Below are 25929 nucleotides of genomic sequence, written 5' to 3' on the forward strand. Positions count from 1 at the left end.
TTCGTTCAAACGGACAGAAATCATTCGCGATTTTATATGCGCTTTGAAATAATTCGCGAAACAATGCGCGTCGAACAGAAAACGCAGCGCAAACGAATTAAGCCCTCAGCAAATAAACAATCACGCGCGCGCTAATGCACGCGTACTTTGCGTTGCACAATCAATTAACAGACCAACGCGCATCAGTTCAAAATATAACGAAAACTCTACTAATGCATTGAAATTCAATTCAATTCAGCATCAATTAAACGTGAAGCTCACATTAAACACAAACATTTTAATTGCAATTATCTGAATTCGCAACCACACATTCAATTTGATTTTATTTCGGTTTTCTTTTGTTGTTGTAATCATCTATGATGAAAGAAAACTAGGAGTCCACGGCCAGCGTAATGGTTTTGCCATTTCGTAAAACTTTCAGAACGTTTTTCTTCCCGGGTAGCAACTTATCGTATAAATCAACCGTGGAGTTGACTTGTTCGTCATTTACGTGAGTAACTACATCACCTACCAAAAATCCTATCCTGTAATAATTATAATTAGATTATTGCAAGTTTGAATAACAAGGAAATAATGAAAATAAAATACTTTTCTCCTTGACTTGATCGCATAACCTTCCAAATCAAAACTCCTTGCTTAATATCACCGGAAAGCAATTGAAACTTTGTTGCAACATCATCAACTATTTCATGATTCATCGTAATTGTTGTTATTCCTAAATTATTAACTGTATGCACCGGCAGAACTTTATTTTCATTGATGTAATGAATTCTATCGAGGAATTTCGATACAAATTCTAAAAAATAAAAAATAAAAATAAAATTAATGTTTTTTAGGTTATAAATTGTATATCTTACCAACTGGTATAGCAAACGATATACCAGCAGTAATCCGAAGATTATTAATGCCGATAACTTCGCCGTCCAAGTTGACAAGAGGTCCGCCCGAATTTCCGAACGTGATTGGCGCGTCCGTCTGAATGTAACGCATCTGATAATTCCGTAAACCCAATTCGTTCGCATTGCGATTCACGCAGCTAACCTAAAATATAAGCATTGTTGCCAACCTGATAGATGTGTATTGAGGCTATGTCTTACCACACCAGCTGTCGCTGAATGACTCAAAGACAGCGGGCTTCCCAATGCAACCACCCATTCACCAACGCTGACATCGCCTGATTTCGCAAGCGGTAGTGCGGGTAGCTTCCCTTCCGGATTAATCTTAATCAACGCCAGATCTATATTCATATCGGCGTTCTCCACGGTCGCTGTGTAGGTCTTTCCGTCTTGCATTTTCACCTGCACCACAGCGCTGGGCTTGTTAATCACAACATGTGCGTTAGTCAATATCCAGCCGTCGTCAGACACGATAAACCCTGATCCGTTTGAGACAATTAATTGACTGTCGGTCTCCTTGTCGATTTTACGCGTGTCGCGTATTTCTACGTACACCACGGATGGTGCACACTTCTCAACTACTTTGTTGATGAAATTAAAGCGGTCGCGCAGTTTGAAATCTTGTAGTTCTTGAAAATTGTTGCTGATATGCAATGCGTTGTTATTGTAGTTGTTTTTCTTTGGGATCAGAGTGTGACCGTAGAAGTTGTAGATCATTGCGCTGCAAACGGCGGATATTACTGCGACGCCAGCGAATGTTTGCCATTTGTAGCCGGGCGGTGGAGGCGGCGGACGATCTGTGTAGTTTAGTATTCGTTGTTGAGCGACTCGGCGGCCGCTGACGCTGCTTGAACGCAGCTGTCTACATACTCTGCCTAAGTGTTGCATATTAGTTCACTAGCATCGACGATGTCCATCTAATTGCTAGGTGAATTGCACGTTTAATTTAAACTTATCTCGTCGTGAGATTCCCGAAACGAATATGAACATGAATTTTCTTTGGCGCTTGACACTAGGAATTTTAGTTAAGTGAGAGATTGTCACTTGTTCCGTCAACGAGACAAAATTAATAAACTTCATTTTTGTATTGTTAGTTTCAGCAACAGTCACAAACAACAATTAATATTTGAAGTGAAAACTTCCTTAGAATCGTGATTTTAAAATTAATGAAACGACACTAAAAAGAGATAAGATTCTCTCGCAGAGCAGTGTTCTGAAGGTTTAGAAGTAAAACCGCGTGTGAACTGCACGCATAATTTTTTTTTAATATTTTGTTGTTATATATTTTATTCTAAATCAGTCTCCTAGCGCCCTCTGGGTACAAAGTTCTAAACTTGATTGAAAAACAAAGTAGGTTGAACCGTGTGCTGATTTTTCTAGGTTATAATTGAATAAAGTGCAAGAAGTATTTAATAAAATGTTTGTACTCTTAAAATCAACAAATACTTTAACACAATTAAACAAAACATGTGTAAATATAGTAAGAAATGGTCATCACTTAAGAGGAAAGCCACCTGGAGTTGCAAAATCTCTCCAACAGAGATTAGAAGGTAAAAATCAAATTAAATCGCAACACAACTTCTCTTACAAACTGAAAATCTTTTAGAAATTAACTACAAGGATCCAAAGCTCACTTTCAAAGTGAATATTGGATTTGCTGCTTCAAAGACAGTCCAGGATCAGGCCAGTCGCATTGGTGTTTTAAAAAACAACAGACAAAATAAGGAACTGGAGAAACAATCAAGAAATCAGTCATGTTTGTACAATTTTGAGTTTTGAGTCTTAGAATTATTGTTTTTGTCATTTTAGTGTTGATTAATTTGGATGATGTGAAAAAAGAGTGGTTGACACAAGGTGGGCCCCAACATATTCAACAAATTGCAGAACATTATGGAGTATTTGAACATCTCTTTGGGGATGCTTACTTTGCTCCAGTGGTACCCTTACATGTAAAATACAATATAGGAGCGGATAATGTAGCTCCAGTTTATTATGGAAATATTTTGAAACCTAGTGATACTGCAAGTGCTCCTGAAGTTGAATTTAGTAGTCCCAAAGGAAATGATGGACTATGGACACTAATTATGACCAATCCTGATGGGCATTTAACTGAGAATAACAAGGAATATGTGCATTGGTTTGTGTAAGTTTTGCACTTTTATTATAAGTAGCAACTTCATCTTAGGAATCCAACAAATCATAGATTAACAAAATCTAAGCTCCGTTCTTGAGTTATAAATTCTGTAAACAACACAACTTTGTTTTATGTATAAAAATGAATGAATTTATATTTACAGAGGCAATATTCCTGGTGATCAGTTCAGTAAAGGTGAAACAATTGTGAACTACCTGCAGTCTTTTCCTCCGAAAGGCACCGGATTCCACCGTCATATCTTTGTTCTTTACAAACAAGAGAAAAAATTGGATTTCTCTGCGTGGAAACGCGATGGCGCATGTTTAAACCTTTCAGATAGAACATTTTCAACACACGAATTCTATAGAGGTTTACAGGATGATTTAACACCCGCCGGACTCGCATTCTTCCAAGCAGATTGGGATTCTTCGTTAAATGCATTTTACCATAATAAATTAAGTAAGTTTATACACATATTAATCTTATCCATATTTTTATATTTTATATTTTTTCATTTACTAATTATTTTTAATTAATTAATTAGATATGCAAGAACCAATCTTTGAATATGATTTTCCCGAAACCTATGTGAAGAAGCAAGAGTGGTTCCCGCTGAGAGAAGCCTTCAACTTGTATATGGACCGTTATAGAGATCCGAAACAAATTAACAAAGAATTTCTGTTGCGGAAATTAAAGGATGTGGATCCCTTTTCACCGCCTAAGAAGCCACTGCCATATCCAAATGCTGTTAAGTGTGAGGGTTATGTCCCCAGTTGGTTGAAGTTGGAAAAGACGAAGTCTCGCTACAAGTGGGGTCGAATTAACGATATATAATTGTATAGATTGCTATGTGGAAGTTTATAAATAAAGTGTTTTTACACTCAAAATTTTATATATATTTTTTCTTCAGCCAACCTAAAATTTCCCCTTTTTGAGACTTCAGGAAGTTCCTCGGGATGCAATCATAATAACTATTGACTATTAGTTAACTATATAACTATTTTTTAAATATTTTTCGATATTTGTATTGTTGTATAATGGATGGCTTCCCTACATTGCGCCATTACACTCTTAGGAAATATCAAGTGTCACATCCATATAATGTAATTTTTCTTGAATTACTCAATAAATTTGTGAGAATTATTCATTTAAGTAAAAGTTGCTTATAACGTGTCTAGTTATAATTTATTGCATGCTTTGAAAAAATGGCAAAGAATACAATGTTGCCTGGAGCTACTGTAGCCGGTTGAAAGTGGAAACCACAATTTTATTTAACATGTGAACTTGAATAATATTTAACTAAATATTGTAATTATTGTCTAAATAATTAATTTGATAACAAAATATTACTAAAATAAAGGATTTAAAATCACGTTTTCCTATTATTATCCGTTAAAATCAAAGTTAATTTTTGCCTAAGAAATGATGAAGGAAACTAGAAATCTTGTTTTTCTTAATTTTCTCGCAAACTATTATAGTTAGAGAAAAATAGTTTTTAGATTTGAATTCAGGACAAAATTTGAATTATTTGGCATTTAAAATTATTCAATTAACTACACTTATGTAATAAGTGAAAATTGTCAATAACTTGAAAACTAATTAAGATAGCGAAACAAAAATTGAATTAATAAATTCCTGGCATTGTTTTACATCAGTTTAGTAAGTTTGGTAATAATCGGAGGTGAGGTTCAATTTTGTCCGTTTTGATTTCACCTCTCATTTTCCGAAATATCGATGTTATCGGAAAACTGACTGCAAATCTTTCATCGCATTGCGATTCTCTATCTATTGGCGTTTTCCATTTTGCTCTGACTTAAAAAATAATTTTTGGACCAAAAAGTAGTCAAGTGTAACCTCTTGACAAAATTTTCCCAGTTTTTGTCGACTTTAAAGTATCAAAAAACTAAATCTGCCATTTTATAGACCCTTATCATGGCATGAACAATATGCAGAAAAATCTTTCCCAACTTAATTACTTTTCGAGAAAACTGGGTTGGAAAATTAAATTTTAATTCTTTAATTTTACAAATTTTAAAATATAATCTTATATAGAATTTTTCGCGAAATACTATGCCGTTTTCTGTTCCTGAATATCTTGATTAGTTTATGAGATAATTAGAAATTAAATACTACTTGGAGTACTCGTTGAACATAAACATATTTATAGGGTAATCCTTTGAAACTACTAAGTCAAAAGTAATATAAATGAGGCAACTAAAGACCACTCTACGCACTGGTACTACTAGATTTAATTTATACAATCACAACTTAAAATGTCAGGCGCGTCCGCCAAATTGGTGTTAATTAGTATCATTTTCATGATATTAAAATATTGTACGTTTTTAGTGCTTATTATTAAAGCATACCATTTTATAGTACAATTATTTTAATACGTCATTGTAAATTTACTGATAATTTAAAAGATGTATGACAATAACGAATATCAGGATCCTCCTCCGCATATATTAAGTCCTTCTTTGGCAACCGGTACTCTTCCTTTAGTCCCAGAAAGAATGCACGCTTTAGCAGCGTGCAACTTGTACATATCTCCTTAAAAAATATAAAAATATATTTAAGGAACAGCTTCACAAATTTTATCCTGTCATACTGTACAAATATAAACATTCATGATACGAGATTATCTCTGACATTCATGAGCTTTATTGTTATTAACTTGTATTTATGTGCGACAAACTCATGTCTAGACGAAGACGAAAGACATCTATGCATTCAACAAGGAAAGTTCGAAAATTTGTCAGTTTACATCACGTAACTTAATGAATAGTTTTGACAGTTACATGTTGAAACTCCATATCACTGGTAGAAAATAAAGAAAACTTATATAATACTTTCATGTGGTAAAACATATAATGAAACTATGTGGTAGTTTTCTGTATTTTCCTTCACGTAACTTACCATTTGTAACCTAACGTATTCTTTTAATCACTTCGCAATTACTCGAAAACTAATGCTTCAAAATAAATGCATAATGGAATTAAACAAATTTAGCGTTAACAATTATGTATCGAAAGCAACATACAAATTTAAACAATGTTAATGTGAATGTACAATTAATTTTGTTTACTTATCACATTCATTATAATAATCCTACCATTAAAATTTTCATCAAGTAGATTTTAATTAATAAACACTATGCTACAATAATTAATACAAAGTTAATACATATTTATAAGTTAATTATAAATTAACTCGCAAAATATTAAAAGGGAACTGCGCCAAATCTAATTTCACGCCATCAAAAACAAAAAAATATTGTATAAGATAGTGTGCTTGTTGATTTTGACTAAACAAATATCATTCGCTGATGTAATATTATGCAATACATGATTAATCGTCAAAATACTCAAGAATATCGCGCCGAAATTGATTAATTTTCTTATTATTATTACTACATCAATTGTGTTGCTATAATTTGAAGTTTTTATCAGCGTTCGGCGCATTTCTAAACCTATAAATACACATCGATGTCGGTAAATATTGCGCGCACGTCTCCAGCACATGGTCATGATTGTAATTAAGCAGATGGCGTCCGCGACGTGTGCGGGCTCATTACGATCGCAGCTCGCTCGCAGGACAATCAGTTGGTCGCGAAGCGTTGATAATGCCTGGCCGCAAGTCGTGCTTTCGCTCACCGCCCGCCGGCGATCAGTGCACCACGAACGCAACGATTTAATTAACTCTAAACTACTTAAGTGCAATCGCGCCGCAAATCATTGTGCATCCTACGCGCCACGCAACGCCAATTACAATTTTGGATTAATTAATTGCGATTGTTATACACTCAATTAATTATTAAGCTAAAGGTAATCAACGAAAACAATGCATTTAATTATATTTAAGTTTATACTCGCACGCAGGCAGGAAAGTTTTCATTTATCACTATCAATCGATGATTATCTCGCGGTGGGTTAGCGATAAAAGTTTAGCTGGTGAAACGATTAACGTTAAACACAACGGACTTGTGCGTCGCCATCGCGAAGGGTCAAGTAAGTCACAGTTGAACATTTGCATACAAACGCAGCCCGGAAATCGCCGATTCAAAAATCAATCTGCGCACGAGAAATGCGTACGATTCCTGTTATTTTATTTTTTAACGGTACGCACATGAATGTCAACTAATTGCGCGGAATACATTTTGTTTTCCACTGCCAAACATGAAATATTCGTAATATTCTTGACCGCAATATGAAATTATTCGATTGTTTTCGATAATATTTTATAGTTACAAGTTAACAATCTCTATTCGTGTCAAATTCGAATGTTTCACGTAATTACACATTGTAAAAACGTGTTGTAAAAACTCGACAAGGTTACAACTAGTCAATCGTTTCGGAATACCTGCGAAACTATTAATAAGTACATACTATTCGTGGAATAAATTTAAAGATTCGTCACCTGCAACACTGACTGTTCCTTGTGCAATAACTGCGTTTAAAAATTGTAAGGTTATATCGGTTTAGATATTTTTTTAAATTAATGGTTACCATTTAAAAGAACTACGCAGCTGCAATATAAATAAATATTAGTATAAATCAATTGTTAATATGTTTTGTTATCTTACGGACATGACCTGTAGTATTTCTGCGCGTACAAAAGAGTCAAAACCGGTCACGACGTTTTAGAAATTAGTTGAATAAACTTTTTACGCTAGGCAACCAAACATACACGCATATAAACATAGTGTTACAAAAATATTCTAACGAATAAAACATTGCACGCAAAATGATAAACAAATTATTTTTGTTTAGAACAATGGATTTGGAAACCGGCGAAGTACAAATGTCTGTCTGCGACAGGAAACAGGCGAGATGCCCGCCAGCCCGCGTCTCAACTCCGAAACTGGTGAGCCGGAAATGAACTTTACGCAACCCACAGCGCGCCGTTCCTTCCGAATACCTCAAGGCTACATCCGCCAACCATGCGAACAAGCAGACCATCAGCAGTGCCACCTTCCTGCTGATGACTTTCGCAACACCCGCATGAGTTCAGTCATTCTCTTCCTCCTGCCGACTGTGATCTTCGCGCCTGTCGTCGCCATCTTCCTCGGTGTGCTTGAGATCAGTCTGCACATCTGGGCGCACAAGAAAAACAAAAGTCTACGCGGTTCGGATATTTTCTACCAGAGTCCGCTGCACGTTATTGTCAGCGAATTCTGCGCTTGCTGCATCGATGAAAACAGTAAGAAAAAGATTACTAAAATGCAGGATAAGACGAACAACAAGCTCACAAAGTACCACTACGGTTTTAGGATAGTTACATAGGTTTAGTTTAAAGTTTGGTATTATTATGGGTCGAGTGTGCGTTTGTGTTTTAATGGCCGCCGGCAACACCGAAAAAATGTAAGACATTGACTGATTGTTATTAAATGCGAGATTTAAACAAAACTTAAATTAACATTACAATATAGATTAAGAATAAAATAACTAACAAGTGGAGTATATCACAATACCAAAATGGCGTCATCTTGAGTGTAAAATTGATCACAAACCGGATATTACCTGTGTTTCAGTATCTCTTTCGTAGCAATTCGAACGATTTTATGAAAATCTGAGTTGATATGCGCTCGCCAATACTTGCAGCGGCCCCAAATGACAGCTGAATAGTTAGGACTTTGTATACCATAAAATATCCTCGCTAATGCCCTACCAGTGAAAGTATTATCTCTGTACATGTTAATCATAGCGCGGCAATCGTTAGCAATGAGACCTTCATCGCAAGGTTTCGGTTTCAACTCGTACAGAGATAATGGCTGAGCACTGTCGAAATATTCACGTATGCGATTTTTCAATTGGAGTTCTTTTTCCGTTACTACGTCGTTGATGCATTGTCGATAGGTGACTTCTGCGCATGCGGTGACAGTCTCGTGCAGAGAGCGTAGTTGTAGCAGCGCACATTTTTCTTGATTTTGTACACGCGAATATAAAGAGTCCAAAACTTCGTCTAGTTGTTCATCGGTGAGATTCCCAGGCGCAAGCAGACGAAAACCAAGATCATGGAACTGTACCGTGAGGAAGGAACGTTTTGGTTGGCCATTTTCTAAGTTAAACAATTAAAATTAGCTATTGGAGTATAGAAAGTAATAATTTACAATACCTGATGTCCATTCTAGATTTTAAGTTTATATTTGCATATCCCACTGTCCCATCCCATCGCAGCCGCCACATCAACAATAGGAAACTCAAAAATGTTTTCTTTATCTTTCTCCTTATTTGCGAAAAGTGCCAGCGCCATTGCAAGTGGTGGGCAATCCTGCGCTGCTTTACGAATGTAATTCCCTGAACCATACGCGATAATTTTACAAGTTGTGTACGCAGGACTCAAAACTTCGATGTATCTTTTATCGTGAAGTTCTAAATAACAAAGAAGCGTTGAAATATTCTCTTCAGGAATATCCAAAGCCTGAACTGTTTGTTCAATAGGAAAGGCCACTTCGTGTTTTGGACAGACACCTTTACAAGTACAAGGGACAAAAATCTTCGAGTTTAGTTTGCGGATAACATGACGGTCTAACGAATCCGAGAAAATGTGTCTTTGTAATTCGTCTTCATCACGGCCCTGGAAATAAAATTTAGAAGAGATATGTAAGTGTAAGTATGCAACCAACATAACACCAAATGAATGTCAGCAGGAGAAAAAAGAAAATGGCTGTATTACCTGTGCATCCAAAAACAAATGACAATGAGCAGGAAGACCATCGCGTCCAGCACGACCCACTTCCTGCACGTAACTCTCGAAGTTCTTGGGCAGATTATAATGTATCACAGCTCGAATGTCAGACTTATTAATACCCATACCTATTTAAGTAATAACAAAACAAAAATAAGAAATTTTTCGCTTTTTTAAAGATAAAAACTCACCAAAAGCAACAGTTGCAACAACAATCCTTAAATCACCTCGCATGAAACTATTCTGTATACTCCTCCGCTTACTAGCAGGCAAACCAGCGTGATAAGGCTCCGCCTGAACCTTCAACTTCTTCCTTTTCCTTTTATTACCCTCCTCAACTTCTACATGATTTTCATTCATCAAACTAGTCCGCAATAACGATGCAATCCGTTCACATTCCTGCCTTCTTGTACAATACACAATTATACTCTTCAAATTTTCAAAACGCTCCGATAGTACAAGATTCAACAAAGCATTATCACGATTACCATCCTTCGAAACGGTCAGTCTTAAGTTATTCGGCAGTGGAATATCACTAATAATGCCATTTCGACCATCAGGAATAGATAAATGACTAATAATACTATCACTGGTAGCTCTAGTAGCAGTAGCAGTCAATCCCAGGATAGTTTTAACGCCCAAACGTTCTTTCAGAATACTACAGATCATCAAATACGAAGGACGAAAATTATGTGACCATTGTGACACACAATGTGCTTCATCAATACAAGCGAATGCAACTGGCGGTAATTTGCGTAACAGTGACCCGAAACCTGTTTGTTTCTCACCAGCAACCACAGCTTCCGGTGAAACCAACAAATGTGTAAATCTCCTGTACTTATAGCGTTTAATATCCGCTCCTTTTGAACTTTAGTTTTGTTTGTGTGTAAACACTCAGCTTTCAGGAATTTGGGAATACCAGTTACCTGATCCTCCATGAGTGATACTAAAGGGGATATTACCAAAGCAATGCATGGTTCGCGTTTGGTGAGAAGATAAGCTGGTAGTTGGTAACACAAACTCTTACCGGAACCAGTACTCAAGGTGACCAAGGTTGATTGACCGGAAAGTATACGCATGATTGCTTTCTCTTGCCCGCAACGGAATGATGAATGACCAAACATTTCTAGAACATCAAAAACTTCCTGTGGGGTTGGGATAATTGAACCGTCTTCATTTGTGTTGTAATATGGTTTGATCACTCTGGAATCGTCAATGAATTGTTGTTGATCAACCTTTTTAACATACTCTTCTAGTCTTAATGTTTCTGCTAACAAATCATCATCGTCATTGTCACTAAACATGTTATTATCAATATCTTCACTTGAATCATCTTCATTTTCATCATCATCTTGCTCATCTTCTTGATTATCTGTTTTATCCACTTCTCCAGCATCCCCGCCATCTTGTTTATCATCCTGTCTTGTCCTTCTGATCGCAAGTTGTCCTTTGGCCATTTCTGAAGCTTCCTCTAATGTAGGATAAGGACAAAATTCTCTTCTCCTGCGGGAGAGGTAATAAAGCGTCTTCTTTCTGCATTGGGCACTTTTCAGCAAAATGGCCGACTTTACCGCAATTAAAACAAGTCAAGTGTCCGCCATCACAACCACGCATGTCCATATCAGGCCCGCAAAGTGCATTTTTCGCTTTGTTTTGCTTCCACAACTTCTTTTGTATTTACTAAAGTTAATCGACTTTTTACCTCTGGAGTAAGTTTTCTTTTCAAGGTTAATGCGTACAAAGTTATCATTGAGATTACCGCTTTTGATTTTTTGCTCGAGTTTCTCCATCTTCTGTTGTTGCGCTGTTTTCATTTGAGGTTCTTTTGGTTTTGATGATTCTGGTTGAGACTTAGACTTTTTGAGTACGTTTTTAAAGTTGGTATCACGTGGAACAGTAACACGCCTTGGTTTTATAGAGAATTCTAGTTCATAAGTTTTTTCTTCTTCGGTTGATTCAACTTGTTCTTCAATTTGTTTCTTTTCTTTCGGTTGTTTCTTAGGTTGTGATTTCTTCTTTGGAAGTGATTTCTTTTTAACTTTTACTTGTGTTTCACCTTCATCATCATCATCCTCAACATGTTTAGTAGTAGAATCTTTTATAAAGTCAGGATCTTCATCTTCATCATTAGCAAATGGATCTTGTTCATCATCCGGGTCATTTAGATCTAAAGAAACTAAAGTTTTTCGATTTCTTGTTGATTTTCTGGATGGAATTTCTACTTTATCGACAATTTTATCCACAATTGGTTTAGTTTTTATTTCAGGTTTAACTATAGCAGGTTTTACATTTTCTTCAACTTCCATCACTTCTTCATGTTTAGTTTCAATTGGTTGTGTTGGAGTCAATTCTATAGGTTGAATAACAGAAGTATTTACATGATTAACATGATTCAACTTTCGTCGTTTACTAAAATGCAATTTTGAGTCTTCATCCTCATCAGAATCACCAATAATCTCATCACTGTCATGATCAGCTGTATCTTTAGTCTGATTAGTATAAAGTTGATGACTTAATGCAAAGTTACCTTCACTCAGACTTCTATTCACCATCTTAGTACCAGCACTGACTGCAACTCTCTTCATCCATCCAGCATCAACATTTCTAACAGTTGAAAACTTTTCATCAAGTACAGCCTGCACAACATTCAACGAATTCATTCTTACAGGTTCAATTGGTTTCGTTACTGCAGATTTTCACTATTAGGCATATTAACAACACTAAAACTATCATCATTCATAGAAGTATCATTCATACAAGATGTTGTAGGTTGTGAGAATGAAAAAGAACTATTCCCTGATACATTTAAACTTGTATCACTGTTTCTATGATGAAATGAGATAGATTTTCGAAGATTACGTTTGGATGGATTGGAATTCTTGAATAGTTTCTTTGTAAAACTTGAACTTGCATCAAATTTATTGGCTTTTGTAACTTTTGTTTCAGGTTTGTTGTTTAGGTGATTGCCCCATGTTTTGTCAGAGTTTACATTGTCTGTTAACTCTGTATTGTTGGTATTGACAGTTGGTGAATCTTGAAAATTTGATTCTTCCAATGGTATTGTTGAACTGGCATTGAAATTACTGCTGCAATTATTGCTGTCTTCAGTGGTGCTGATGTTGGGTGTGTTAAGAGTTGAGCTTGAGTTTTCGTCATCTTCGGAGTCAAAACCATCAATGTTTTGGAAACTGGCTTCTAGTGCAGCTGATTTTAGATTGAAGTAGGTTTTATAGGCGTAGCGGATTTCATTACTAGCTTCCCGAATATCCAACTGTATAAATTTTATAAACATGTTATAAATGTCAGAAGAAATAGTTGTATAAAGATTTGGATCGAATATATAATAGCTAACAAGAAATTATTTAACAGTAATTGATTTATAATAAGAAGCAATTTGTAGTAATGGTTCTAGTAATTATAAAGTAAATTTCGATTGCGTGACTGTAACTTATAAAAAATTGTTCATTATATTTATTAATAGCAGTTTATTGGACAAAAATAGAATAAAGTCTTAAAACTCAACTGCACTAAAGCAATCTTAAAAAAACTTGATTCTGATTCATTTTGACTGCGTAATTTCACAATTTACACCCAAAATCTGAAGAAATAAAGATGAAATGAAGTAATATGAAGTACATAATACAGAATAACAATGTTGTGAAAGTAGATATATTTTATAGAAAACAAAATAAACGTATTGGCCACTGTTATTCTAATGCATTTCAAATGTTTTAATGATCTAATTGACTATTTCAAGTCCTCTGAACTGTTTAGACCGGTATATTACATTTATATTACATTGCACCTACCTTTGATGGTAACCTTCCATTCTGCTTCTTGAACTGATGCTCCCAGTATTTCACTTTATATTTGCACTTTTCGTATTTACTTTTCAGCTCAGGATCATGTATTAGTTCCATTATCACTTATAAGCACTCGTAAATCACTTATTAACATAAAACAAACAGCTGATGACACGTAAAAACACGGTTTTCTTGCACTTTGTAACTAAGCAACAAAGCAAAAAGTGAACGATCTTAGAATTTACGCGCGAACTTTAAGTGCCGCATGAATATACTACCCAACATACGTTTAACCTCGGAATATTCCTCGACTCAGATGTATTATTTTTCAGTAGGTAGTCATGAACAATTGCAATATACAACATTTGAAGTGCAAGAAATGTAGACAAGTTATTTTGGATAAAGATCAGTGTACTGCTTTGATTAATGCCCACAACGATAAGGATTATCAAGGTGATTGCGTGTCAGTTACAGAAGAAACATTAATCTTTGTTGATGAATCTTGTCTACCAGAGTGGATAAAACCTCTGTTGAAGAAGAACAGTGGGCAAAAGGCAAATTAAATTGTCCTGGTTGTAACGCACGAGTTGGGGCGTTTGATTTTGTGTCTGGTATTAAATGTGATTGTAAAACTTCAGTTTTACCTGCAGTTTACTTCATCAAAAGTAAAGTTGATTTGTTAAAATAAGCAAATCGTTACAACATGGTAATTCTATTCATACTTCTTATTCTATTGTGTACTAATGTTTAGTTTAGAGGTTTAAATTTTGTGGAGATGCTGATTGTCCTGATTGGGTTCTGGCTTCCATCAACAATCTCTCAAAACTTTCATCAGTGAAGCTTAAACAGCTCACCAATGTAGTTGCTAAGGGTTTGGAGCACCAGCACTTATGGTTGATATAAATGTCTATAAATTTATTTAAATTAATCTTCAAATAATTATTTTTAGATGGCAAATGCTGAGAAATTATTCTCAGACTCAAAACTTGATCCCACTATTTCTTTGAAAGCATGTATAGCTTGTATACAGTATATTTTATATTCAACTGTGAGGTATAATTGTGATCATAATGCACTGAACAGTGAATTACAACAGTTGGGTTTACCTCGCGAGCATTCCACGGCAATAAAGAAGGTTATTGATGATCAAGCACAGGAAATCCATTCTATACTAAAGTCATCTTCTTTGAAGAGTAAATTTACAGTTTTGATTCTAATATTTTAATATTTATTTTAAATTATGTTGGTTTTAGTTAATCCATTACAAGATTTTTCGCTATCAATCGATGATGAAACAAACTGCGCCAAAATGCAGCTGACAATCAATGGGAATACACGGAATGTTATTATGACTCCACACACTGTTGATGTTTTGTTGGATAATTTGAAGAGAGTGCAACAAACTATGGTCGAACTGAATACCGCGCCTAATCCTCTAAGTTGAAATATATATTACTTTATAAATATTTGGGAAATATTTGTATGAATAAACAAATAACACTTTTAAATTGGTTTCTTTAGATTTTACCCTAGTATTTTGTAATTATTTGTATGCACTTGAACATAAAAGCATGGGCAAAATGGGCAAGGGGAGTGCTTGATAATTTTTATCGATGTTTTTGATAGTGAATATCTTCTAAACTAAAACCGCTAGAATCCAACGTATTGCAGATTATGAAATATTCGAAAATTCTCTATTAGATTAGAATATAAAATAATTAAATATCGTAGGGTAAAAGTGTAAGGTGATGAAAAGTGTGTGTAAAAACTTGTTTTGAAAAGAAAACAATAAAACTTATTTTAAAACAAGCGTTTAGGTTTCTTAAATAATATTTGATCATCTAAAATGTGTAAAATAGGTCTGGTTTCACAAAATACGTGAGAAAGAATAATTAATGAATAAATAATGTTTATTTAAATTGTAATTTATGTGAGACTTATCTGCGCACGATTGTATGCTATGCATCAATAACATTACATATTTGTTAACAATAATTATTATTAGTTAGGTCAAATGTGTGATTCTGTATTCACTGATTCATATTGATTACTTACAACTTGCTTACATGTATGTGTTTGAAGTGCGTGTACAGTAATTATCACTATCTGAACCTGTCCAACTCAATAAGATAATGATAATCACACCAACTTAGTTAAAGCTAAAAAAACAAAGTCATAATCTTAATTGAGATTATTTCATAAAATATATAAAATAATGCGTCAGCACATTTTACTAGCGAGTATAATAAAAATTATTGATTGATTTCAAAGAAGACTGATTCAGACATGAGAAATACTGCAAGTTCACATGTTTTGTACTTTGCAATTAGTGATCTGGGTATAATGATTGCATCACATTATGTTACATTTTGATAATTTACAATATCGACCTGAGCAATCCAAATTTCATTAACAATATATATGTATACTATTAAGTTAAAAGCTAAAACTCCTGCAACTATAATTTCGGCTTGCTCAGTTGAAGTGCTTCTATAAGAAACAATAACAATAATAAATATTCGTAATTACAACTAGTATTATCTTGTCAGCTACGTTAAAATTGGAGTTTTAATGTTATTATGATATCGTTTGATATTCTTCAAGCGCCCATCATTTTCTTCACTGTATATCCAGGCACAGCGTACACAAACAGCAAAATTATAATCGCCACAGCGAGGATAATCAACAGTTTGAGAATCTTCCATTTGTAATTGTGCCAGATGATGTAACGTATCGACTTGAGCGGGTTCAGGAACCACATGAATGATGCATCTGGTCGACTGTAAACGGACACGATTATAACCTCAAAATATCATCACATCACATTTCATTAACTTACTTTGGTTTTTCAAGTGCATCCGGTTCACCTCTTCCATACCCGACTGGATTTTTCTCCGCTTCGTCTTTGGTCAGTAAATGAAATTCCGCTTCGACTTTTCCAGTCAACTCTAGATCTTCATTATCCTTCTTAACGAAGAAGGGCCACCAGCCTTTGACGCGTTTCTGTTTAAATATGTTAACCATCGGTACGCAGTCGGACTTGAGCATTTCCAACGTGCATAATTTCGACGATTTCGCTCCTCGGGGAAACCTATTAAGGTCGAGGGTAATTGCCCCGAGGAAATCATCAGCCGAAAAGTGATCAGCATCCCAAACCTGCAGTTCTAACCTCGCTGGTATTTTACATTCGGTTTCATCCCACGAGAAAAGCGATTCTTTGCGTGAGATGACGATTTTTTGCTCAGCGACCATGTAATCAAAAGGATAAATGAATCTCCAGTTGAAATTACCTCGCCTGTGAGTGACCGATAGTGAATATCCGTGCATTGACAATCTTCTGGACCCTTTAACCATCTAACAAACAAACAAAACTCATAAAGTTAGGTTATGTTTACCCAAAATATTAAAGGTTATGTTTGATTTACCCTTTAACGTAGATATCCGACATCTTCTCGCCAGTGAAGAAAGCGTCATCTTCCAGAATGACATCGTCCGTGTTCCAAATGATAACCCGCAGCTCATAACTCTTGGGTTTACGCGGAGATATATCCAACGGAGGGCCGGGCAAAGGCATGTCCATCGGGAACATGTCAACCCACATCTCGATTTTCCCCTGCTCGATACCCGGCTTATCCGGGTTGTACAACGGCCGCGTTTCTATGTGCTCCGGGATCAAATCGCATCCAATACGTGGAAACTCTCGCCATCTGTGTAATACAGCTAGCGCCATGTGTTCCTCCACGTCTTTGGTGGTGTAGAAGTCAAAATCTTCCGTTTGGAGATTAAATGTATACCGGCCGATGCGCACTTCTCCATCTCCGTAGGTAGGGACATCCACTTTGCCGTCTTTGCATAATTTCGCGAGGATTTGGGTCGGTTTCATTGCGTCACGCCAACTGTTGTAACCGCTCCTAATTGAAACACGAATTTAGGATAGGTTCAATTAGTAATAAATATACAGGGTGTTTAGTAATTCTAACCTCTCTTTTCTGCATATTTGCCAATATTCTTATTTCATAATATTATTAATTTATACTTACTCTTCATATTTCGATGGTAGTCCACACGTGGCTCTGTGTCTACTATAGAATCTATTCTCCAAATCGATTTTGGTTTCGCCCACCATATCATCGGATCCCACAAGGTCCCAATCGAATATTTGCACAGTCAGGAGTGAATCCTGAGGGAATGTTGCCTCCACCTCGAAACACCTGTTAAAATTAATTACTTATTTAATATTTAACCTAAAAATTTAATTTTTAAAAACTTACTTTCCAAAACAGGATTCAATTGTTTCGAAATGTAGTTTTCCTTGTCGCTAATTCGTTTCGAACCTAAATGGAGTAAAATGTAGGGATCTGCTTTACCATTCAGATCCATCGGATGTAAATCGTTGGCTTTTACTATGTACACGCGCACCAAAACTCTGATTGGGTCATTGGAGGGTAGTCCTTGGAAAAATCCATACTGTGGATCAAAGCCCATTATCGTGTGGTCTTCCACATCCTTTGGTAGCGGCCATTTATACACTTTTATTGCACCCTGAGGAAAAAAGTAGAAAAATAAAAATAATAAACTTTCGTTGAAATTTTAAGGATTTACCTTGAATAAGCCAACAATACGACTGTCGTCCTCAGTTTCATCTCCTGTTTTCTTCCCTCGGTAGAGTTCGAACGAATGCAGCCATTCTTTAAACCCGCTGAATTCATGCCTCTGTTCTAGTTCAGTCGGATACACCTACCAAATGAATTTATATCCTTAGAAAGCAATAAATTACAATACCGCTAAATATTTAAGGCGTCGCATTCATTTTCTAGGTTATGTATCAAATATTTACTCGTCTCTTACCTTACACAGCGCGGTTTTCGTTTAACCCGTTTCCGCACCGACTTGGGACTAATCCTCGAAACGAACTTGGACGCATTTGCGGTGGTCTTGAACCCGAAGCGTCGTTTAGTCTCGTTGGGGCTTTTATCCATCAGTTGAGCATTCTCCTCGGCGGCGAGTAACATCGACGTACTCTCCTGATTCAAACGCTTTGCCTCCTTGGATTCATTAATCATCTCCTCAACAGATGCGAAATATTTGGTCCACCAATCCCTACTACCCTCTTCATCCTCCATATCCTCTTCTATGCTATGTTTTCGTTTCTTTAACTCTTTTTATTACGATCCGGGCGTATATCTGTACCATACGTGGACAACGACGCGAAATTCATGTCTTTTGGTAGTAATGGACTGCGTTCTCTGATGTCATTCGGCATTGAGAAGTGATTTGGTGTGGTTTGTAACTCCACATTGGTATCTAAAGCTCTCAAGTGATTTAAGGACTTTTACGTTCCTCTGCGTCTTTATCTCGTTTTGTGATTGGAGTATAGGTGTATTTTTGTATGGAGTTGATTGTATGCGTGCCCACAAGGGTATACCTTCCGAAACTTCTACAATCAACCACGCGGATGGTCAAAGGAGGTCGGTAGAGTTCCTGTTCGGGAAGGTCCAGATCTAAGAACTTAACCGGCATAGCAAAGTTGGGATTCTTCTTTGCATTCTGTATGATGGAAGAGTTGAGAATGTGACTGGCGCATTCAATGTCCACGCGGGGTTTGTCCACGGTGAGGAGATGAATTCTTTTGAGGTCTCTTAATCCCCAGAAAAGCACTTCGATTCTGTATCGGGATAAAGTGGGGCGTATTCCTCGCGGGACCGGAAGAATAGGCCCCATGTCTTTTGGATCTGTATCTTTATACATTGGGCGTTCCTTACACATCGGGATATCTGGTAGTGGTGGAGAGTCATCTGACGGTAACTCTAATAATTCGAAAGCTGCCAAAAGTTCTCCAGCACGATCTGTTCCCCGTGTAATATCAAACCATTCAAGCGCAGCTGGAAACCTTGGTTTTGCATATTGCTCATATCTTAGCTTAACTTGTGGTTTAGCAATTGCTCGGCCAATAAATTCAGATTTTCCGACTTTGTCTTGATCAAAGATTTCGATGATTATTGCCGGTGGATCTTTTGAATCTCTTCCCCGTCACCATATACTAATATCTCTTCGAATATTAAAAGTTCATCCCAGGTGGGACTTAGGGTCTCATCAATTACTTGAGTGGTTTTACTAAATTCACCAGCGATTATCCTCGCGAACGGATCGGATAACCCGGAAGCATCGGAGCCGATTAATGAACGAGCTTGGTAGATATTTGCGCGAAGTTGAAAGATCTATTGAGCAATTTTAAGTTTTAAGAAGTTTATTTTAAGGTTAGTTTTTGGTGAAATGACTTACGTGTTTTTCATTGTAATGCACGATGCATGGCGGAAGCGCCCTCGGGCGTTCAGCATTTCGGAGTTCCTGGGATAACTCGTAGCCTTTGGGAATTCCGTCGACGAAGTACTTCTTATGCTTGAGTACTCCCATCCACAAGTAGATCTCAAGTTTGGCTTGGATTGCCCAGCCGCTTGGTCCTTGACCTTTTTTGCCAGGTAACTAACATAACACATTTTAAAGTAAAATATTTTAAATTTTTTGAGAAATACACTTTATAATAGTTAAATTGTTTGTTTGTTACTCGTTCACGTATGAACCCCTGAACCAATTTTGATAAATTTTGGTATAGAAGTAATTTTGACCTTGGAAAATAAAATAGACTACTTTTTGTTGCAAAAATATAACATACAGGGTGTTAAATAAGTGATAAAAGTTGATATTTAGAAGAAAACATAGTTATAGTTATATAATTCGAACCCAGATGGCGCAAAAGCGTATTATTAACATTTTTCTTTTTTTAAATTGAAATTTAGAGAAGTTATCACCGAATTGAGCCAATACTACTCCCAAAAAACAAATTTTCATATTTTTTACCTGTAAAAACATCGTTTGAACTTTTCCGCAATCCCGCCCACTTTCCTCATCCACAATCGAGTAGATAATATCCCGAGCCTGGATGCGATGATAAGCTTGTCGTTTTCCCCCGCTGATGATCCACAGAAACACATCCGGTAACGCATGTTGCGGCTATTGATAAAATTTAATATTAATTTATAACCGAAACTTACTAATACTGCTTCTTACATCATCAACTAAAAGTTTCGTCTTTGCCAGATACGTAAGTGACGTTTTGTATCTCTCCTTGAATGAGCTTTTTGTGACCAAAGCGCGCAGATTTCTCGAGCCGGTAGCAATTTGTTCCTAAGTCATTAAAATTTCAGCATTGCATTAAAGTTTTCACATTAAATCAAAGTTAAGCTTAATGTTAATATTAAAAGCTACCATTTCACGCTGGCATAGTTTTAAGTGCTCCTTGTCCAGTTTTGTTTTCCCTGTGCCCGGCCCGCTCGTAGACGCTTTGGAAATCGTAACATATTTGTTACAACCTGCTGATAACTCATCCAAGACTTGTTTCAGGCGTTGTTCCATTTCGGAGTTATCAGCGTCCATTAATGCATGAACTTCATTCAAACCTTCCTCCTAAATTTTATTATTTTGTTTTATTTTATTGAAATTTTTTGATTTATTGTTTCTTACGAGTTTTTCAGCGATTTTTCCGATTATATTTGAATTGTACATCCGGCGTCGATAGTCAGGCCAAACGCTCCGCACGTGCATGCACGGTTTGTTGTCCCAGTAGGGCATAAAGTAGTGCAGTTTGTCGTGTGTCATCGGCTTGGTCGGGGATGTTGTACTCAACCAACTTCCGCTATCCACCGACACGCTTTCTACACATAAAACAAACCACAAAAAAAAAAAAACATGGCGACTTTACCATCCATAAAAACCTAACCAATAAACGTCACCCCACAAAAAACGCTTACCCAATTCATCACTGTCCTCCTCATTGCCCCAACTCTCCATCTTCGCCGACTGATTATGCCCGTCTATCGCGTTACCAGCATTACCAATACTGATCTCGAAGTAGACCGGCTTGTCCCCCAGACGTTTCTCCAACATACTCGCATCTAGAATACTCGTAAAGAGGAAAAACTCTTCATTCTTCCCATAGGACGCCTCGTTAATTGGAACGGTCGGCTCCAACTCCACCTCGGTGGGCACAAAGTCAACTTGATCGGTGATTTCCGTCCGGATGGCAATTAGTACACGTGCGCGATAAGATACACCTTCACCCAGGCCGCTGTTGAGCGAACTAAGTTCATCGATAAGGGAATAGTCACGTGTGGAGCCGTAGAGATGGATGAATGCCGGGCCGTAGGTGGGTAGGAAGCCTGAAAGCACAAGGGTTGAAGATGCGATCACTCCAGACGCCAGCGCGAACGACGCTAACCTCCGCCTCACCCTTTTCGCCGTCGTTCGCGATCTGTTTCAGATCTATAAAGTGCGTTCCGATCACCGTGGGCTTCACTGGATCGTTGTCCCGGAGCTGAATTTTGATGCGTTGACATAGAGGTGGGAACATTTCGGTGAAGACCAATTGTTCGTTCCATACAGGTGCGTAGCTATGTTTTTTCACGCTAGTTTTACCCTAAATTGAGGTTAGTTTAAGTGAGGTTAACGGTAAATGTATGTTGGGTTGCCTACCATAAGTCCAGCAAAGGAGACTTGTACGTATGGATCGACTAAATCATTCACTTCGCCTGTGAAAGCTTTCTTAACATTGGCCATGATAGAAGAATTCATTTTCGGGAGGCCATCGGCGCGATAAATCTTAACAATGTATCGGGCTCTTTGTCTGTCGATAGGCACTCCATCAGGGAGAAGTAGATTACTGCGAAATTAATCATAAAAATAGATTAATTTATGTTTTTTTTTGCGAAAAAAACTTTTCTTACGCTTCAATGTCATCTTCGTCTTTTTCGCTCTTCGGAGGCACTTTAACACTGTCGCCTTTGCCAATGACACTGATGTCACACTTTAGATAACCTTTCGGTCCACCAGCAATGTCATCCGGGTCAGTAAGCAGCGCCCACTTGTGGTAGAACTGGTGATCTATCCCGAAAACGCAAATTTTACATCAGGAAACGCAGAAAATGAAAAACTTTCAAAGTGCAATTTATTAGCTACACAGATTGAAAGGCATGCTTGGCTGTGTGTGAAAAGTGGCGGTGAGTGAGATTCAATTAGCAGCAGTGTGCTTATCGATTGCCAATTTGCATGCAAATATGTTGCCGGAATGATGATGAGTGCGAAAATACGAATCAAGTTTATTTATTTTTTCATTACGATTGATATAAACACACGCCGTGCGCATGAAAACCAAGTTTTCGTGCGTCGACTGCGTCATTTCCTGCTGCTTGCTGTTCACTTTTCCAGTCTTACATGAATAGCGCAATTTTGAGGTTAGTATTTCATATATTTTGACAGTAACACAGTGATTACTGTCAAAATCCGTGTATCGAACATCGAATATGACATCGAATGACATTGAAATGACACTGAGATGCGGTGTGTATTGTGTTGCGTACCTGGCTGCGCCCAGACAGTCGCCACGTCTAACTTAAAGCAGCCCAACAATTTATTGGCCCTGAGTACGCTGCGCGACTGCAGCACCTGCGTTGCGGAACAAAAGAAACACACCACAGATTGGCAGCAAGAGCAAGAGCAGGAAATTTGTGTACACCTGTGATGGATGCGGCGCGCATTGATGCGATACAGAGTGATACAATAATAACACAAGTCATTGAACACAAGAATTCGAGAATAAGCGCTACATAATCACAATCACAGAGTGTATGTGGTTCAAGCCAGTTACGAAGAATACTTGATACTCGGACAATGCAATACACAAGTTTCAATTGTTTTGGAGAGTTTTGAGAGTTGCCTACGTTCTGGTTCTGAAAGGGGTGATATTGATCGTATCGTGTTGTGTGTGTGTGAAGTGCGGGTTTGATGGATGTATGAACATCCGTTTATTCTGTGCGAGATGAGCTTTTTTTGCTATTACGCTAATTTGCGCAGACTCTGTCAACAAACAAGCTCGTTAATCACGGAAATGACTTCTATTGACAACAATTTGCATTCAAAGCGACTCGCTGCGCTCGAAAAAAAACTAATATATTTTGTTTGAGTGCTTGGCATTTTTTATTCTTGAAGTTGCATGAAATGCGCCGGGAAAAATCGAGTGTTTTGCATTGATCTCACGTCGCTGACTGTTTCCATGTTTGCGTTATCGCGCATTGCGGTTGTGTTTGTTTGCGGCGGACAAACCCGCGCGCGCGATAAAATAGGTTAGAAATTTCACGCTGACGAATTTCCATTTTATTCTTGCACTGTTGTATTTCGCGCTCCAGTGAAAATCTCACCAGCTGCAACGGTAATGAAAATTCCTTCCTCTGCCCACACGAGGATCATAACCTCATTTGGTGGCTGTTGGTGGTGTTTTGCGTGTGTTGTTTAGTGCGTGTTTTATGATTATATGTGTGGTTCTGTGTTGAAGAGAGGTAAAAGTATAAAATGTTTGAGCTTTTATTAGTACCCTGCGCATCATAGACGGTCTTCACGTCTATCTTGAACGAACCAACCAGCGTGCCGGAACGCAATAGTTTTCTAGAATGCATAACCTAGAACATACGCCAATCATTTGCTTTTCGTCGGTTTTTGTATCGCGAAAGCGGAGGGAATCCGAGACACAATGCGAGACAATGCAAGCTGGTCGCTGACAATAACACTAACGATAACAATTGAAGTAGCGCAATGGTGAAGTAAAGTGGAAAACATACCTAACAAAGAGATAATTGAATAGAGGAAGATAAAAGTATAAAACTAGGTTTTTAAGGGAGAAACCACGGATAAAAGAGTAAAAATGGCTGAAATGTTGAAAAAATCAATGATTTACAAAGTATTTTAAACTAAAAAGTAGCTTTTAATGAATTTTGAGGAAAATTAAGTTTAATTACTTATAATTCATAGAATTAAACTTTAATCGGCTAAATATTGTCATTTCTGGTTGCATAATTTAATACTGAATCAAATAATTAAAAAAATCATTGTTCTAACTTGTCTAGTTTTTGAGTTATGAATAAATAAATAAACTACTATTAAATTTTCACCTACTACACCATTAATAAAACAGTATGTTTGGTTGCCTATCATAAAATATTCATCTAACGATCAATTTGCATCATTTCGTAATAATTCCACCACGTCTCTTATCTAAGAAGTGTCTTAGAACTAGAAACTAAAATGATCACCGCTCGTAAATTTCCACGACGCTAGAAATCGTAAAAGTTACACTACGCTTCGAATACTCACCGATAACGTGATTATCTTGTCGAATAACATTATTGCAGGCATGTGGAAGTCGAAGACAAAGTACTGCAACACGAACAAAACCAAAAACCCACCGTTACAAATCTCCTCTTTATTTCCACCAAGCGACATCAACCGACAGGAAATAAAAACGGGGAGCAAACTTCCGTGGACGCAAGTCAATAAATAATTGTGTGTTCGATTGTGGTTAGGTTGAATGAGGTCAAGGCATGATAGAAATGTTTTACGAGATGTGAGGTTATATGTGATTGGACATACTTCGTTGTAGTACGGACAATTCGTGCTTTCCTTGACGCTGGTGTATTTGCGTTGGTCGCCGACTTGGATGCACACCACTGGATCCATGTTGAGTCCTGCGAGTTGACGCGCCTCAATGATGGTTAAGCAGACTTGGAAGTCTTGGGCTTTGAGGACGGACTGCACGCGTGATTTCAAATCGGTTTTTATTCTATAACGAAAGAAAAGAAGTTTTTTTTTAATTTTATTGTATTTTTAGGTTATGGGAATTAATTTTTATTACCTTGTTGTTTTGCGACCTCGTTCAGCGATGGAAACGGAAACTTGGCTATCGGCGTTGGAGTCTAGTGATGTTTGGCTGCAGGCGCGAGACATTGGAGTTGATTCGCATTCGGATTGTCGTGAATTTCTGCCGGATTCGGGCAGGAGAGCATTTTCTTCGTCGTCGGTTGTGTTGGTATCTTTTGGGGGGCGTTGTTTGCCTTTGAAAGTAAGTTATAAATGTTTGAGGTTTTTTTTTTGAGGTAATAACCATTGAACTTAACATAATCTATAAAATTAAATATAAAATGTATAGATAGCGTTGGTTTAATTTTTTTTGTTTTATTAACCAAAACTTTAATTTTTTTATGATTTTTAACGATTTATGAGCTTAATAAATCATTTATGAGGTTATAACATCTAAAATTGAATATAAATATCATTGATGTCGCTACTTAAATTCATTTTTTGTTTTCTGTCTTGTTTATTAACTGAAAATTATTATTTTTTCTTAATTTTTTGCATTTTTAGATAAATAAATCATTTTTTGAGGTTATAACATCCTAACCACACATAACCTAACATAACCTATAAAATTAAACATTAAAATCATAACATTTTCTTCTTTCTTTTTTATTTCAATTTTTTACTTTTTTCGACTCGAATAAATTATTTTTTCATCTTTTGATAAAAA

General features: G+C 36.7%; 6 protein-coding genes across 6 annotated transcripts in view; 3 read left to right on the plus strand and 3 right to left on the minus strand.

Moving 5' to 3' along the window:
• Positions 1-257: 257 nt before the first annotated feature.
• LOC135793604 (serine protease HTRA2, mitochondrial-like) lies at positions 258-1948 on the minus strand. Its single transcript, XM_065304616.1, has 4 exons — positions 1098-1948; positions 858-1041; positions 589-796; positions 258-524 (listed from the first exon to the last, which is right to left on the minus strand). The coding sequence occupies exons 1-4, from the start codon at positions 1782-1784 to the stop codon at positions 371-373; spliced, it is 1233 nt and encodes a 410-aa protein (XP_065160688.1). The 5' UTR covers positions 1785-1948; the 3' UTR covers positions 258-370.
• A 303-nt stretch (positions 1949-2251) lies between these two features.
• Positions 2252-3922, plus strand: LOC135794279 (large ribosomal subunit protein mL38-like). Its single transcript, XM_065305494.1, has 5 exons — positions 2252-2446; positions 2503-2652; positions 2706-3039; positions 3194-3489; positions 3575-3922. The coding sequence occupies exons 1-5, from the start codon at positions 2314-2316 to the stop codon at positions 3862-3864; spliced, it is 1203 nt and encodes a 400-aa protein (XP_065161566.1). The 5' UTR covers positions 2252-2313; the 3' UTR covers positions 3865-3922.
• A 3881-nt stretch (positions 3923-7803) lies between these two features.
• LOC135793759 (uncharacterized) lies at positions 7804-8435 on the plus strand. The gene is given in 2 exon segments (XM_065304841.1): positions 7804-7843; positions 7846-8435. Coding segments are annotated over 2 exon segments (507 nt in total). The 3' UTR covers positions 8313-8435.
• Positions 8392-13759, minus strand: LOC135793758 (ATP-dependent DNA helicase Q4-like). The gene is given in 10 exon segments (XM_065304840.1): positions 8392-9087; positions 9145-9165; positions 9168-9606; positions 9706-9845; positions 9909-10538; positions 10541-11214; positions 11216-11390; positions 11393-12406; positions 12409-12988; positions 13527-13759. Coding segments are annotated over 10 exon segments (4326 nt in total). The 5' UTR covers positions 13638-13759; the 3' UTR covers positions 8392-8545.
• Positions 13760-13861: 102 nt separating this feature from the next.
• LOC135794612 (COMM domain-containing protein 4-like) lies at positions 13862-15028 on the plus strand. The gene is given in 5 exon segments (XM_065305946.1): positions 13862-14074; positions 14277-14394; positions 14397-14413; positions 14470-14713; positions 14774-15028. Coding segments are annotated over 5 exon segments (783 nt in total). The 3' UTR covers positions 14965-15028.
• Positions 15029-15412: 384 nt separating this feature from the next.
• Positions 15413-25929, minus strand: part of LOC135793983 (otoferlin-like) — a 38548-nt gene continuing 28031 nt past the window's right edge. The window contains 25 exon segments of the mRNA XM_065305107.1: positions 15413-16300; positions 16360-16813; positions 16816-16874; positions 16946-17431; positions 17561-17731; positions 17788-18062; positions 18123-18257; positions 18369-18379; positions 18382-18675; positions 18678-18851; positions 18854-19537; positions 19540-19738; positions 19803-20003; positions 20379-20531; positions 20589-20705; positions 20787-20984; positions 21042-21232; positions 21329-21736; positions 21807-21993; positions 22050-22236; positions 22301-22457; positions 22934-23018; positions 24720-24782; positions 24996-25185; positions 25258-25456. Coding sequence (XP_065161179.1) covers positions 16120-16300; positions 16360-16813; positions 16816-16874; positions 16946-17431; positions 17561-17731; positions 17788-18062; positions 18123-18257; positions 18369-18379; positions 18382-18675; positions 18678-18851; positions 18854-19537; positions 19540-19738; positions 19803-20003; positions 20379-20531; positions 20589-20705; positions 20787-20984; positions 21042-21232; positions 21329-21736; positions 21807-21993; positions 22050-22236; positions 22301-22457; positions 22934-23018; positions 24720-24782; positions 24996-25185; positions 25258-25456 — 5459 coding nt within the window. The 3' untranslated portion in view covers positions 15413-16119.

Source organism: Atheta coriaria, unplaced genomic scaffold (genome assembly GCF_025399875.1).
Source record: "Atheta coriaria isolate IRGN ID8LTWV9N9 unplaced genomic scaffold, Caltech_Dcor_3.1 hic_scaffold_6_pilon, whole genome shotgun sequence".
Taxonomy (NCBI): domain Eukaryota; kingdom Metazoa; phylum Arthropoda; class Insecta; order Coleoptera; family Staphylinidae; genus Dalotia; species Dalotia coriaria.